This window comes from Pelodiscus sinensis, chromosome 21, assembly GCF_049634645.1.
Source record: "Pelodiscus sinensis isolate JC-2024 chromosome 21, ASM4963464v1, whole genome shotgun sequence".
Classification (NCBI taxonomy): Eukaryota; Metazoa; Chordata; order Testudines; family Trionychidae; genus Pelodiscus; species Pelodiscus sinensis.
In genome coordinates this window covers 22,393,427-22,409,975 of record NC_134731.1, presented here as the reverse complement: position 1 = coordinate 22,409,975, position 16,549 = coordinate 22,393,427, and the positions used below count along the sequence as shown (strand labels likewise).

Sequence of the window (16,549 nt, the reverse complement as noted above, 5' to 3'; positions counted from 1 at the left end):
ATGTCTACACTACCACCCTAGTTCGAACTAGGGTGGTAATGTAGGCAACCGGAGTTGCAAATGAAGCCCAGGATTTGAATTTCCTGGGCTTCATTTGCATAAAGCCGGGCGCCGCCATTTTTAAATGTCCGATAGTGTGGACTCCGTGCCGTGCGGCTACACGCGGCACGGACTAGGTAGTTTGGACTAGGCTTCCTAATCTGAACTACCGTTACTCCTTGTGAAATGTGAAACGAGGAGTAACGGTAGTTTGGACTAGGAAGCCTAGTCCAAACTACCTAGTCCGTGCCGCGTGTAGCCGCGCGGCACGGACTAGGTAGTTTGGACTAGGCTTCCTAATCTGAACTACCGTTACTCCTTGTGAAATGAGGAGTAACGGTAGTTTGGACTAGGAAGCCTAGTCTGAACTACCTAGTCCGTGCCGCGTGTAGCTGCGCGGCACAGAGTCCACACTAGCGGACATTTAATAATGGCGGCGCCCGGCTTTATGCAAATGAAGCCCGGGAAATTCAAATCCTGGGCTTCATTTGCAGCTCCGGTTGCCTACATTACCACCCTAGTTCGAACTAGGGGGGTAGTGTAGACACACCCTAGCTGCTTTATAGCTAGGCTTTAAGGCTGCGTCTATACTGCAGGCTTCTTGCGCAAGAAGCTTTTAGCAGAGGAGATCTTCCACAAACTTCTTGCGCAAGAGCGCGTCCACACTGCAAAAGCGCATCGGAAAAATGATGCGCTTTTGCGCAAGGAGTTTTCGTGGAAGATCTCTCACAAGAAAGCTCTGATTTCCATTAACAGAATGGCCACTAAGGTACCTGTGCTTGTTTCGATAAGCTGTTTTTGTGAAAAAAACAAAACCCTGCTGCCCGTCCACACACACCTTTGTGCTCAGTAACTCTTGTGCAAAAAGGAGTTATTCCTTGTAGAAAGAGGAATACCTACACCGCAAAAACCCCTCTGTTCTGTTGATTCACTGTACATTTTCTTGTGCAATAACACGCTTGAGATATGAATGCTCCAAGTTTTTTTGCAAAAATGGCTGTTTTGCGCGGAAACTCTGCAGTGTAGATGTAGACTGAAAGGTTAGAAGTTCAGTGGCAGATGTCGATTTCACTATACACACAACCTGATGAAAAATATATTCATTAGTGATGACAGACATTTACAGAGAAGTAGCATTTTTCTTTCTTTGCCTGAGAACTTGTTAGTGTTTGATTCCAGGTTATTGATGTGTGGTGCTGACAATTTTTGTTCTAATAAGTATAACACTTTAACTTTCTCAATCTCAACGTCTTCTCTCCTTACATAATTATTGTCTGTCCCCTTCTTAATGCTGTACAACTGTGAATATTTACAGAGGTTGAATATTTACAGATGCTTAAAAATAAGCATAGATGATATTTGTCATGTAAAAAAAAATGAATTCTGCCAAGCCTATGCTTTTCTTCAGTAGTTCTCAAAGCTTTATACACAGGGGAGGGATGGGCAGACTAAAGTACAGAGAGGTGAAGTGACTTGATCTTAAAGCCTTTTCACAAACATGGATTAAGGCTACTAACTCTCCTGTGAGATGGGTAATAACAAATGGATAAAACTGAGGCACAGAGAAGCTAAGGAACTTGCCTGAGATGCCGTAAGTGAATGGCAGACCTGGGAATAGAACCTGCTTCCTCCTCCAATTCTCTCAAAAGACTGTAAATACTCCCTGTTCTTTTCAGTGTCAAAGCTGAATAGTGCCCGCTTCCAGTTCAGCTACCTTTGTTAATGGTTTGGGGCATAAATTCTGTGACCGTTCCGGTGTTGAAGTGAGCAGTTGGGGAAAGTTTTCGAACAAAAGCCAAATGGATGGTAAGGTGTACTCTGCTCACTGATCCAAATCAGGAAAATTTGCCTGACTTCTTAAACAATATTCCTGGCAACAAGTAGTCATAACAGCCATACTGGGTCAGACCAAAGGTCCATCTAGCCCAGTATCCTATCTGCCGACAGTGGCCAGCACCAGGTGCCCCAGAGAGGGTAGACTGAAGACAATGATCAGCGATTTGTCTCCTGCCATCGCTCTCCAGCCTCTGACAAACAGAGGCCAGGGACACCATTTCTATTCCCTATAGTCCTGTGGCACCACCTTAGAGACTAACAAATATATATATAAAGCTCATGAGTGTGAGTGTGAGTGTGAGTGTGAGTGTGAGTGTGAGTGTGAGTGTGAGTGTGAGTGTGAGTGTGAGTGTGAGTGTGAGTGTGAGTGTGAGTGTGAGTGTGAGTGTGAGTGTGAGTGTGAGTGTGAGTGTGTGTGTGTGTGTAAAGTATCATGAGCTTTCATTGGCAAAGCCTACTTCCTCAGATGAGATGAGCTTGAGACTATTTCTGGCAGCATCTGTGGTATATTTTTCTTCTTGTCTGAACGTACATGCCCTAAGAGAACCCAGGGCAATGGAGCTTTTCATGCTCTATCTTTGTGATACCTAGCTTGCTGCATTAGAAGTTGCAATATTGAAGTTAGGATGAACTGAGCTCTGAATTCTCCAGCACTAGCGCACATGGAACCTGGAGCTAGTATGCTCCCCGTACTGTCATTGAGCAAGGCTTGGCAGAATTCAATTTTTATTTTTTTAAATCTTGACAACTAATCTTAATGCAGATTTTAAGCATTTTTCATTAGCTATGTATATTTTCAAAGTTGTGAGTAATTAATTATTTAATGACTAGACATTGACGTTAAATCTTTATAATGATACAGCACAAACTGTCAACATCACATGTTGAAATATACAGTATCCCGGGAGGCTGGGAGGCATGTAACCATTATCGGTAACCTATAGGTTCATGCTTATCTACTAACGAATAGAGGGTCACACTGTTACATCTGTATTCTGAATGGCACAGAGAGGCTGGGACAGATCCACAGGCCATTTCAGTGAAGTAGAGTTGCACAAATGCAATGGGCTTGTTTTTTTACTTAACGAAGACGTTTCTCAGCCTGTACCACAACCAATAATTCTATTATTTCTCTCTTCTCCTCCCCACTTTTCCCCTCTTGTGCAGAAGGACGTAGCCTTGAAGCCTCAGGAACGTGTGGAGAAGCCTCAGAATCCTCTGGCCAAAAAGAAACGGGAAGCACTTACCAATGGGTTGTCGTACCATCCCAAAAAGCACAGACTTAACCATCACCAGTACAGCTCCGACCGGGAAAATGACCGCAATCTGTGCCAGCACCTTGGGAAAAGGAAGAAATTACTGAAGGGGCTCAGACAGGTGGGAGACAAGTTATTTCTTGGGGAAAGGGTTGGGCATATAGCATGTAGAATCTGCTTACTGGATTTGGGCAGTTCTTATGTTTCTTTTAACCCGTTTCTGGTTGTCTTACTGTTGGGCCACTTGGTGTATTTTAGGGATTTTTGATGTTTTCATTTGCAACCACCATGTCTTGCAGGAAGAGAGGAGGAAGGGATACCTGTGTAATTACTTCAGATGCTAGGTGATGAACATGTTTGCAGGAAGCTGCAAGTTCTTCTCTTAGGCAGCAGATCCTCACTGAAGCAGGCTGAGACTGGCAAGGCAGGGGAGCACAGTATCTTAGTGTTCTCAAGGCAGCAGAAAGCCCTAGGTATTCAGAATGAATCTGTGGTATGCATATGCTTTTGTTGACTTGAGATTTTGTACACAGCAGCATGAATATCAAGGGCAGGGTGAGGTAATTGTGAGAAGGGGAGCTGCTAATCAAGACAAATGGAAGCAGAAGACTGATTGCTATATGAGCAGCTCATTTGTGGAGGTCTGTGGTACTTGTGTGTACTCTTTTGGGTTACTAATCACCATTCCCCAGTGCAAGAACGTCACACCTACTTTGCATTGTTATTGTCAGCAGTAGTTGTGGCTCATAGGTGAGAAAATGAATGAGTGCATAACATCTGGGATTACAACACTGGGGCCTGGGAATCTGGGCTCATAATTCAATAATCTGTGGAGAAGTCTCTTCCGTATGTAAAATAATAAGTAAAAAAACCAAAATCCCTTAGGTCTGATATTTGAGGTGGGGGTAAAACCGCAGAAAAATAGCCTTGTGTCAGTGCTTTTTTTTAGAAATATATGTTTCTCCTCCTGTATTATCCTTTATTACTTTTATCTGCTGTGTATGGCAGACCGTGTATGTACTTTTTGGAGACTTTTGTATATCATTTATAAAAATATCCTATATGCTAATGTGGCTGTCAAGCTAGAGAATGGCAGAGTTAAGTGACAATATCTACAAGTACAGATTTATCCTAAATTGAAGTATGATAAAAGCTCATTTTTAACCTCAGATGAAAACGATTTTCTCCATGTCTGCTTTTAATTCCAGTGAAAACTATGAGTGAATGACTGAGCTCTTCTTCTCTGGAATGTTTGCAACATAAATGGTGCAGAATGAGAACGTGAAGGTGGAAATGACTATAGACACAAATGTTTTTCATTGTCTGAGCTGAGGGAGACTCAAAGAATAAATGAAATGTCAATAAAATTGCCTATTCATTTTTAATAAAGGAAGTTGTAAATATACCTTAAAAATTACAGTATTTTTAAAACTTAATATTTAGAACCTAGATAGTTGGAGATTCGAGTAGTTCAGCACAGGGGACAGCTTAAAATGCTCTTCTGCCCCACCTTTCATATAATTGTATTTTTTATCTTTTTACTTTTTTTATTTGAAAGTTGGCGAGTTAACTTATTTAATCAAGACGAAGCAGCACTGTGTGTGAAGTATGTATTGGCTTCTTTGAGTAGACAGTTTCCGTTACAGAGCGGTTCATGGCAGGCTTGGGGACTTAAAATTGTGTTTAAGAAACAGAGAGAGAAGCATTTTCTATGTTTTTACACTAATTTCTGACTTTATTCATTTTAAGAGACAGTAATTTCTGTAAATGTCTACAGTGCGCATCATCTAGATGCTATAAAACGTGACGTGTTACACCATTCGATCTCTGTGTTATCCCATGCAAATCTACTTGGCTCTTCAGCAATGAGGGTCAGCTACCTGCTGATAGAGGTTATTTATGAGATTGTAGGGTTTGGCTTGTTTTTTTCTCTAAGAATAAATATGTCCTGACTCAGAAGCTATTGATTGGACGGATGTCATAGATAGTGGATTCACTTCTAGCTGGTAAATCTGAGCTTAATTCCAGAGGGATAAGACTGAGGGATAAGACAGAGTAAGAAGGAATGAAGTACCCTGCCCTATCAGGGCATATATGTGATGGAGGTACATTTCTTTAGATCAGTGTTTCTTAAGCTTTTTAAGACCGAGGAACATCAAACAATTTTTTTTTTATGGGGAACACCAAGGACTTTTTTGTTGAGGGGGAAAAAAAAGCCCCCGGGGAAAAGTTGTTGAGCAAAAAAAAATAAATAAAAAAAGGAGGCTTGTCCCTTTAAGGGCAGCCATTTTGAATTCTCTTCTCTCCGCGGCACGCTGGTGTGCCGTGGAACACACTTTAAGAAATGCTGCTTTAGATAAGAACACACTCTCCTAAGCAGGCCAGCCAATGGGGGGAGGGGATGATAAAGGGGGCATTTGCCCCAGGGCCCAGAGTTTCAATGGGGCCTGGGGCTCTCAGCCTCTGCAGCTGCTGTTGCGACAGCAACACTGGCTGAAGCCCTGCACCCTTTAAATTGCCACCGGAGCACCGCGCTGCAGACGCCTCATGGCTCTGGGAGCTGGGCAGTGAGGTCAGTGCCACACTCTCTGTAGCGCTGGGGGATGGCTGCCTTCGCCCCGCCCCTTCTGCTCAAGGCCCCGCCCCTTCTGGAGGCATGGAGCCAGCCTCCTCTAAATCTTGCCCAGGGGCTTATGGAAGCTCTTGGCCCCCCTGCTCGTAAGCAGTTCAGATGCTGATAAATCCATGTGCTTTTGGCTCTTAAACTGCGGAGAGGTCATGGAAAAGATGGCAAAGCTGACGGATGGAAGAAGATACTCCAAGAGGCATTAAATACGTCATTTCTCTCCTTGTTTTGTTTTTCAGTGCAAGTAGTTAGGGCCGGCTTTAGGAAGTGCGGGGCCCAATTCGAACCAAATTTTGGTTGAGCAAAAAAACCCCAAAACCCAGCACACAAAGAAACAACTCACAGCCCCTTTAAATCCCCAGCTACAGGGCAGAGTCCCGCCTTCCAGCCAAACCCACGGGTCGACTCCTCCTCCCGCAGCGCACAGAAGCCACTGCACTCCTCCGGGGCCAACGCCCCTTCCCGCAGCGCCCCCGGCACACTTCCGGGTTCAGGGCGCGGGGCCCGATTCGGAGGAATCAGGCGAATCGGCCTAAAGCCGGCCCTGCAAGTAGTAAAAACCTGCAGAAAGTAGGCAAAGGAAAGATGCTAAATGTCATTTTGTTTTCTGTATTAATGAAGCATCCTCTCTCCCCGCACCACCTCACAACAATACACCCTTTTTCTTATTTCCTGAGCAAGCACTGTGCCTTTTCCAGCCGCCAGCTGATCTCCTGGGGTTTTGGATGAGACTGATTCACACCACTGAAGTCAATAGTATTACATTCTCATCAGGATGAGAGGAACATGGGGCCTATTGATTGTAAACCTGGCAGAGAAACAAGGCAATGGGGTTAGCAGTGAGAAGATAATCTAGAGGCGGTGGGGACCTGCTTTGTTAGAGCTGTTTTGTGTGTGGGCGTGCATAAGTAAAACATATTTATCTCACAGTTCAACAAGAAATGCTGAATTGTCCCAGAGGCGCATGTTACACTGATGCAAAATGATACAATCTTGATGCCGTCACCTGGCACTCCCGTGCTGGAGTAGTATTCTGGCTCCGGGACAGCCCTGGTGGGAAGTGTTGTATGCCTCGAGATTGTTCATTGTTTCAGTGCCGGTTAGCAGCCCTGGCTGACGTGCCTCTGAGAAATCTGTTCTCAGCTGAATGCAACTCTGACATGCAGGATTTTCAAGACGCAGCGCTCTCATCAAACGGGTTTTGTTCAAGTCAGCCATCATAAGGGATGCTAATTAGCCTTTGGAGGGAATCCTTGCAGGATCCATGCAAATATTTATCCAGCTAGCCTGTCGTGCCCACACGTTTATTAAAACCCAGAAAATAGGAAACAGTAGATTAGTTAACAGGTCTCACACTATGTCTAGACTGCAGGCTTCTTTCGGAAGAAGCTTTTCCGGAAGAGATCTTCTAGAAAAACTTCTTCCGAAAGAGAGCGTCCACACTGCAAAGCACATCGAAAAAGTGATCTGCTTTTTCGAAAGATAGCGTCCACACTGAATGGATGCTCTCTGGCATGTAAGCTGTGATTACTATGGGCGGAGTAGCCACCAGGGCACCTGTGCTTTCCTCTTCTTCCGAAAGAACTCCCTCTTCCCTGTGCACACACACCTTTTACCAAAAGAGCTTTTTCGGAAAAAAGGCTTCTTCCTCGTAGAATGAAGATTACCAATGTAGGAAAAACCCCTCTGTTCTTTCGATTTTTTTTTTTTCAGAAGAACATGATTGTAGTGTGGATGTAATTGAAGTTTTTTTTAGAAAAATGGCTGTTTTTCCAAAAAAACCTCTGTAGTGTAGACATACCCTCAGGGAAGTAGCTGTGTTAGTCTGTTTCAGCAAAAACAACAAGGAGTCCAATGGCACTTTAAAGACTAAGAAATGGATTCGGGTACACAGGCTTGCTCTGTCTTTAATTGAATAACTGGTTTTTGTGTGGAAAATAAAAGGAAAATGTACATGTGTTAGTTAAATGAATGTATTTTCCTCAAAAATGAAGGGAAAAAATAAGTTTGTATTCATAAAAGAAGGCAAGTGATTCAAATGATCGATAGAGCCTGTTGTTTGATATTTGCTCTCAACCTGTTTTTTGCTAGAATAAAAAGGGGTGGGTGTGTAGGAGTGAAGGCAGGGGGCTGGGAGGGTTGGGGGCTCCTGGCAGAGGCTGGAGGGTGCTAGAGTGAGGATGGGGAATTTCAGGGCACAGAATTTGATTGGGGGGGGAGGTTATGGCAGGGGGTGGAGGTACAGAAGTAAGGGCAGGCGGCTGGGAGGGTTGGGGGCCCTCATGGTGGAGGTTGGAGGGCGCTGGAATGAGGGCAGAGGGTTGAGGGCTCAGGGTTCGGGGGGAGGTCAAGGCAGGGTGCTGTGAGGTTTGAGGGGGCTCAGGGCACGGGGTTGGAGGGTGCTCGAGTGAGGGCAGGGCTTGGGGTCTGAGGGCACAGGGTTCAGTATGGAAGGAGTAGAGGGTGCAGGACTCAGGGCAGGAGGCTGGGGTGGCTCCAAGGGCGGGCCCAGGCCTGCAGTGCCTCCCCCCGTGGCTTGCAGGTCTGTAGTTTGTCTGGGGCTGGGCCATGGTTCCTAGCCCCATCTTCTCTTTGGGGGGCCTCCTGGGTGAGGCCAGGTGATCCTAGGCAGGTGGGGAAGGCAGGAGGCCCCACTAACCCAGTCTGGTGGCAGGCAAGATGGCAGGGCCCAGCCCTGCTGCCCACTCTCTTGGTGGTGTGGCTGCCCCAGTGGTCTCTCTACAGGATAGCTCTCCCCTTGGGTTTGCTACAACTGAAGGCAACATCTTCTTATTGCTTGCTCTTTCCATCATCTCTAGCAGGAGGTTCTGAAGCCTTTCTTTCAGTAAGAGAGGTGATCGTGTGTGCTCCTGATATAGCATGCAGTATGAAAAACATGCTGGGTGTAATGGCTGCTCCCCCTAAAATACAAGAGTCTGTTAACTCTGCTGCTTCTCTAACGTTGTTATGCCTTTAGCTCAAGGGGTAGAGTCCTGTGCATTAGAATGAAAGGTCCTAGCTTTGATTCATGCTGGTGACCTGTAGCCAATGTTTCATCTAATCGTTTCCATCCAAGTGAGGCATGAATTTTGTCATGTGCACCACCAGCTGAAATAGAAACCCTAGCTGTGATTACTCTGCTAATCAGTGCAGTGGTATTTGAATCTCTCCCGATCTTCTTCCGAAAGAAGCCTGCAGTCTAGACATAGCCCTATACATGTCCTAGCATGCTGCTATGAACTGATTAATCGTAGCATTTTCCCCACTGATATAGAGGTGCTAGAATGCTCTAGAAGTGTAACAGATCTCTGTTCCAGAAGATGAAATAACCCAGAGTGGGTGACAGGTGACCCTTCAGGGCCACAAGGCTATTACATTGCAATTTGTGAACTGTCTCCACCCAAACACCACTTCACTTCTAGCATTTATAACAATGTTAACTATAAAAAAGTGATTTTCATTTATGAAATGGGGGGGGGGGTGTCACATGGGCTCGCTGTGGGAAAGGAATCACCACCCGTGCAAAAGTCTGAGAACCACGGAAATAACGGTTGCAATGATGGGCACTTGTGTGTGTGCTGGCAGTTTTGCACATCCTAATGCAAGCCTATGCATGGCTGGTAACAGAGCGAGAGCAGGGAGGTTGGTAGTAGCTGAATGGGTTGTGATGGCATTGGTCTGAGAGCGAAGCAGATGGGTTTGATTGTCACTTGCTGTGTGATTCCAGTGAGAGTTGACAGCGGTTGACAAGCAATTTACAATGTGCTATTTACAGTTTGGGTTTGCGGTCTTTCAATGACATCGGAGCGCTCTTTGCAACTGCTTCTATTACTGCCTTTCCAGGAGCTGCTAATTGAAAATGATATTGAGGATGGGCTTAGAGAAACAAGAAACTATGTGTATTGTACGTATCCCTTTAGAACGGCTTGATTTTTTGACTGAAAATTGAGACTTTGTCTGGAAAAGGAGGTGGAGGGAAACGCATGCCTGTCTATGGGGAAGATCAGTTTATGGTGTGTACATGCAAACAGTGAGGTCTTGATTCTCCTCCCACTTGGCTGGTGTAATTCAGGAGTAATTCTGCTGAAATCAATAGACTTAAACCACTGTCAAATGTCAGAGGAGAAGTACCTTGGAGTATACCAAAGGTGAGGAAATAAATGTTTTTGCAATACGGGATATACACACATGACCAGATTCTGCCCTCTTGGGGGTCTAATTCTGCACTAGTGAAATGAATGGGAGTTTTGCTTTTGTCTTTAGTGGCAACACAGTTGGGCCCTGAGAGCTTTGAAAATAGCGCTGCTTTCAACTTGGCTTGGCAGAATGCAATATTTTTCTATCATTTCAGCATATAATCATGCTTATTTTAAAGCTTTTTTCCCCATTTTTATTGGCTGAAATGTTCACAGTTGAAGGAAATTTATGGATGGCTGAGACTGAGGGGAGTCAGACAATAATTACTTAATGACAGTAGATGCTGAGATTCAAAAATTAAAGATTTATAACTTTAAAGCATAAATTGTCAATATCAGGTCAAAATTCACAAAGTAAATATCCTTTACTCAGACTCTTGTGTTTTCAAGCAGCATTTTTCTTTGCCCATCTCTAAATTTCTATTATCATTTGAAATACTTTTTCGTTGCTTTGTGTGTGTGCAGTGAAATTGATGTTTACCAACATTTTACTCATCTAATCCTTCTAAGCCATCTTACAACTATGGGCAGAGTTTGGCCCATAGGAAATATTGTGATGCAATAAGATTTTCATCTCCTAATACAGTACACATTAGCATGTTTTACCATTCTCCAGTTCTCTTCAAAAGAAAAGGGTATCTTTATTTAATCCATCTGTACACAGAGGGGTTTTTTTAAGTTAAAAAAGCAGATTAATGATGTTGCAACCTACAAGGCATATATTTGTGTTGTGATCACAAATTAAAATGACTAGGTCACATGCAAAAAGGGGGAACATTATCAAAATGAAGGGAACACTATCAAAACGAAAGTGCATACCGTACTATTGCCTGTATGTTTTATGAAAAGGCATTGTTCACTTTATTTTGTTTCTCAGTTCCCCCTTATTGACATGACACTATCTAAAAAGTGCTTTTTTATTTGCTTCAACTCCTGGGAGGCTTGGAGCTTCATTCGTTTGTAGTTTTCTTAACTTAATGATCTGGAGAATCAACTTTTTCATGGTCTTCATTGTGAAAAATTTAGATTACAGCACTTAAAACCCACTTTACAGGATAAGGAGAAGTCAACATATGGGTAACAGTGAGCTGTGCAAACACATCCTGTGGATATAATAATGGGAAAAGAAAATAGAAGAATAAATCTATTTTAAGACTTAAAGTGCCCCTTGCAGATGATCGGGATTAAGGAGGAAGAATTTATGAATGGGAGGAAGACTGGGCAGTAGGTGATGGGTGCGTTTGTTACTCCTGGGGGAATTCTGTACCATTGCACAGATGCAGAATTCATGTGTCTTGTAGATTTCTTTGCTTCCCCACAGAAAAATGACTTTCTGAAGGGGAAACAAAGGGAAGCTGCAGTCATTCACCAGTCCCAAGCAGTGCAGCTACATTGTTTCAGGCAGACTGGTAAATCAGTGCAGGGCCGGGGACACCCCAGCCTGTGACTCTTGCCATGAGCTGAAATCAGCAGCTAGTCCTAGCTGGGCTGAAGGCAGGAGAGGATTGGACTTTGTTTTTCCCTGCAAGGAGTGCCTTGGACTGTGTCAACCACACCCCCAGCTGCAGGAAGCTCAGCATCCTCCCCTGTTTCCTGCTCCTTTGGCTGTACAGGGAGTTTCTCCACCATCCCTCTGTGCATCTGGACCTCCCATACCCAGACACCTCTGCTATGCCTCATCTGGTACAGCCAGAACCTCCATACCCAAATCCCACCCCACTGAATCTCAGCCCCCTGCATCTGGAGCCCCCCATGCACTGAGACTATCCCACCCTGAACTACCTGCACAAAAACTCCCACCCTGATATGCCCCATCTCCCGGAGCTGCCACGTCCAGACCCACACACTGCTGACCCCCCAAGTAGCTGCACCCAGGTGTCCACGCCACCAAGCCCCTCCTCTTCCAGCACCCAGACCCCCAAACTCAGGCTCCTCCAGTGAGCCCCAACCACCTTCACCTGGAATCTCCTGCAGAGTCCCATTATGCCAGCACCTAGAACCCCACCAGACAGCCTATATGCATCCGACCCCCCCAACTAGACCCTTCCCCCACTGAGCTGCCTGCATCCAGACTGTCCCACACAGAATCCCCTCACCGCCCACTTGGATCCCCCAAACATGAGGCCTTTCCACACTTGGATCCTGCCTGCTTGAGCCGACTTGCCCCACACTTTGTGTGCTTGTCACAGGGCCCCAGGGTCTTCCAGGGCAGGCTTGGGAGCTTTTTGGGAGCAGCCTCATCTCCGAGTCTGTGTCGGAGGGAGGGGCTGCAAGTGATCTCCCATCTTTGCACAGCCGGTGGCCTTGACTCTCCACGGCCATGCTGGAGCTTCTGCGTCCATATATTGACTGATCAGACCTGAAGAAATGTGGCAGAATGTTAAAATGGGTGCAGAATTCCTTTAATTTTTGGCACAGAATACCCTCAGGAGTAAACCGCTGTAGGGCATGGGTGTAGAAGAATCTATAGGGGAGCAAAAAAAGGAGAAAAAATGGCCCGTTTGTCTGTACAAGTTGTGCAGTAGCAGTGGGTGTGGAAGGAAGCTCCTTTGTGTGAGATGCCTTATTTGCGTGGGTTGAAAATCTTGCTGGATTCAGTATTCTCCCCTCCCTCATCATTGTGCCATTACTATGCAGCTGATAACTATTCCTTTGAAAGGGATAAGCTTTTATTATATAGACACACTTTGTGTGTGTGTGTGTGTGTGTGTGTGTGTGTGTGTGTGTGTGTGTGTGTGTGTGTAGGAAATTACCATTTGTGACACACTGTGTTGAAGTACAAGCAATTCTTGTGATGGTGAAATGTTTGCGTCTGAGCAGAGGTTACAGAAATCTCATCTGCACTTAACCCACTATTCCCTTTTCCAGGACATCGTCTGTGAAGGCCCCCAGCTGCTGAGAAGTATCCAAACAGCCGCTGGGGCCTAATGACATATAATTGAGCTGATTGGGCGTACAGGGGATTTTGGTATTCTGTGAAAAGCACTGACAAATTCTGTATTGTTGGATGCTCCTATTGTTCTGCGCTGCACATCCACGCAGATTTAATAAAGTTCCTGGAAAGGCCCTTTGGCTTCCTTTAAAAAAAAAAAAAAACCACATGCACAGCCACAGAATGTGAAATCCAGAACCTTTCACTGAGCCAAGCAAGAGATGACAGGATGCAGCTAATGTTTTCTGAGCGACGTGATGGGCTGTGCTTTGTGGCGTGCTGAAGCAAACACCTGCATTCATTGATCAACTGGTCATAGAAGCCGCCACTTCACTGAAGATTTGCCTGCAATGACATGTCGCAGGCTTTTCCCCCTTATAATCGCCAGTTTCACTTGCAATTTTTCAATGAGCAATTGAATTACACCACTCTAAATGATGCACTGCCAATCTGGCAGGTACTAATTGCTAATGATGGTTCTGAGAGACTTTCATTTGACTGTAATTAGGTTTGCAAGCAATCAGCTGCCCTTATCAGAATTGAAAAACACATGTAATGTAAAATATGGCCTAGTGGGAATGTAGCATTTTCTTAGTTTAAAAGGAGGAGGCGAAAGGGAGATGTTCTATTAGCAGAAGCTGTGACATGTTCTAACACCTTGAAAACATCATGTGTGAAATTAATTCTGTTCAATATTATACCATCTGGCAATGTTACTGTTCTATATATATGATGCTATGTACTGTGCTTCCCTCCCCACTCCCAGTTGGGTATGAGGCTGCATTTGAAATAGTACTTGTGAGCCAAATTGATTTACTAAGGATATTCCTGCTAGATACGTTAAGAAAACAAATACTGGGAAGTGCCATAGACTCAAAATGGCTGCTCAAAGATAAACCTTTCCCTCAGCACTAATGAAAGTGGGAGGAAATGGACACATTCCCCTCTATCCACACACTGTCTTTCTGAGTTAATGAGAGTGCATGTGTTTTAAAAGGAGCTGTAGCCCAGTACCGGCTCCTGGACTGAAAGCAAACAAGAAATGTCAGCCCCTCAGAGCCACGCCATCAAGCTTGTAAATATTTTGCTGCCATTGTGCCTGCTCTGTATTGCAGCTAGTCTCCAGAGAAGTGCATTAGGAAGGAGACTCTCTGCTTCCATTGAAAGACGGAATGAATTGTCTGGATCAACCTCCAGGCTCCGATTTAGGTGACTGTATATTGTAAAAAGTGCAGGATAGGTGACACGATAACTGTGATTAAGGACCCGGCTACGACATGGTTGTCACCCACCCTGGTGGGCAAGAAGGGTCTCTTTCACAGGGTAGGCGGATAATTTCACATGCCCCCAAGTGTGCTTAGAGGTTTGGATGATCTCTGTGACTACATCAGACAAGAATGATTAAAGGTCTAGAGAACATGACCTATGAAGCCAGGCTTCATGAACTGGGCTTGTTTAGTTTGGAAAAAAGAAGATTAAGGGGGGACATGATAGCGGTTTTCAAATATCTAAAAGGGTGTCACAAGGAGGAAGGAGAAAATTTGTTCCTCTTGGTTTCTGAGGACAGGACAAGGAGTAATGGGCTTAAAGTGCAGCAGGGGAGGTTTAGATTGGACATTAGGAAAAAATTCCTAACTGTCAGGGTGGTCAAATATTGGAATAAATTGCCAAGGGAGGTGGTGGAATCTCCCTCTCTGGAGATATTTAAGAACAGGTTAGATAGACATCTGTCAGGGATGGTGTAGACGGAGCTTGGTCCTGCCTTGAGGGCGGGGGGCTCGACTCGATGACCTCTTGAGGTCCCTTCCAGTCCTATTATTCTATGATTCTATGATTGCTATTTTGGGATACCACAAGTATCCTGAAATATCTATTTAAACACGCCTGTTATTTTGAAATATATTTTTGAAATAACGGGTGTGCTATTCTGGAGTCCATGTAACCCTCGTTCCACAAGGGTTCAGGGACTTGTCAGAATTTGAAATAAGCTATTTTGAAATTACCTCGAAATATTTTAAGGTAAAGGTGCAAATGCAGATGCACCCTGGGGGACCCGACAGGGGAAGGAGCAGGACTATGTTTCTTGAGAGAGTTTCATTTGTATTGGGGTTCAGACCATAGGCCCTGTAGTATGGTGGATCATATCTAGAAAAGGGATGAAAAGTTAGGGTGTCAAAAATTCACAGCTTGACCTGAACTCTATGGCATGAACTCTACTGAAATTTTGTAGGGAGCGAGTTTACTGAGGACTTGGAAGAAACAAACTCTAGTCATGGGACAGAGATAGGAGGAGGAACATCTGTCCTTTTTTACTTGACCATATTATCATTGTTGCTTGGAAAGCAGTGTGGTTTGGAAGAAGACCTAAATTGGCAGCTGTTACGTTTGAGTTGTGTACCTGATTCTTCCATTGAATCTCTGTGCGGCTTAGGGGAGGTCTCTTCACTTTTCTGCCTCAGTTTCCTCATCTATAAAATGGAGATAAGAATTATCTTGTAGAGATGTCATGATTAGATAATTGCTATACAGATTTTGAATCTATATGACATGGCTAGAATTTTCAGAAGCCCTCATCATCCACAAATGGAGCCAAATTTTCAAGAACTCTCAGTAGGCACCTAAATAGGTGCACCAGTTGTTGAACTCCTTTGAAATTTGTAACCATAATGGGTGTGGAGCCGCTTTGGAGATTAGTTTTGGCAGTCCCAGATCTGGACACTGAGCATATGAAAGTCCAGCCTTGAGATCTGTTCAACATTATGTACATGCATTGTGTTACAAACATGCCTTTACACTTCTACTGACTTTAGTAGCATTTAGGGTGGCCAGTACCTTGCATTATCTGCAGACCACTGTCAGAGGAAATGGAAAATTGACTTCCCAGCAGAGCATATGTAAGGCTGCCTTAACTGTGTATAGGGAGGAGGAGTTGTGCTCTAGCTGACTGCTTTTTTCTAACCCTCTGACACTTACTGAATTGCAAACAGATATGATTCAGTGTATGCAGTGAGAGATGAACTATATTTCATGTGGCTCACGGTATTGATTCAGTATCTTTAAAGTTCCTAAGAATACTACCAATAAGGAGTGAAGCAAAAATTCATTCTTATTGAGGTGCTCTGAAATGATACGGCTCTGGCTTCTTTCCTAAAGAACTGTCGAATCTGACGTTTACACAGGATGTTAATATTGTCATGCTTTCAGAAAAAGAGGGGGGGAGGCATATTTTTATTTGAGTCCAAGTTACAACCCATGACCTGCAGATTTCCCAAGGTGTCACCTGGCAGCTTAGTAATTCAGCTGACTAATTCTTTCCTGTTTCTAGAAAATGAAATTTTATTCAGCTGAGGATTAGAGTTGAAATTACTTCATTAGATGTATTCAGAAGTTTGTTTCCTGTTACAAATAAATTTAATATCACTTGTTTTAGATTAAAAAAACCTTCCTCTTGGCAGCGTCTTTTTACAAAAAAACAGTTGTCCTATAATACAGTACACCGTCTCAGGGAGTCACACAATGGTTTTCAATGAGGAGACCATTTCATTTCAATGTCTGCTGCAAACCAATGTGTAGAATATGTACCCTGAATATCTGAAAGGAGGAGCATTAATGAGAGCATCATATTTCAACATCGACATAAAATACAGCTATATCGTGAGTGTTG

The 16,549-nt window shown here is 44.2% G+C and overlaps 1 protein-coding gene across 8 annotated transcripts in view; it reads left to right on the top strand.

Moving 5' to 3' along the window:
* AUTS2 (activator of transcription and developmental regulator AUTS2) overlaps positions 1–16,549 on the top strand; it is a 1,132,674-nt gene that overhangs the window by 300,210 nt on the left and 815,915 nt on the right. For all 8 annotated transcript variants that reach the window (XM_075904276.1, XM_075904280.1, XM_075904277.1 and 5 more), the window contains exon 2: positions 3,043–3,252. In XM_075904276.1, coding sequence (XP_075760391.1) covers positions 3,043–3,252 — 210 coding nt within the window. The remainder of the gene's footprint in view (positions 1–3,042; positions 3,253–16,549) is intronic.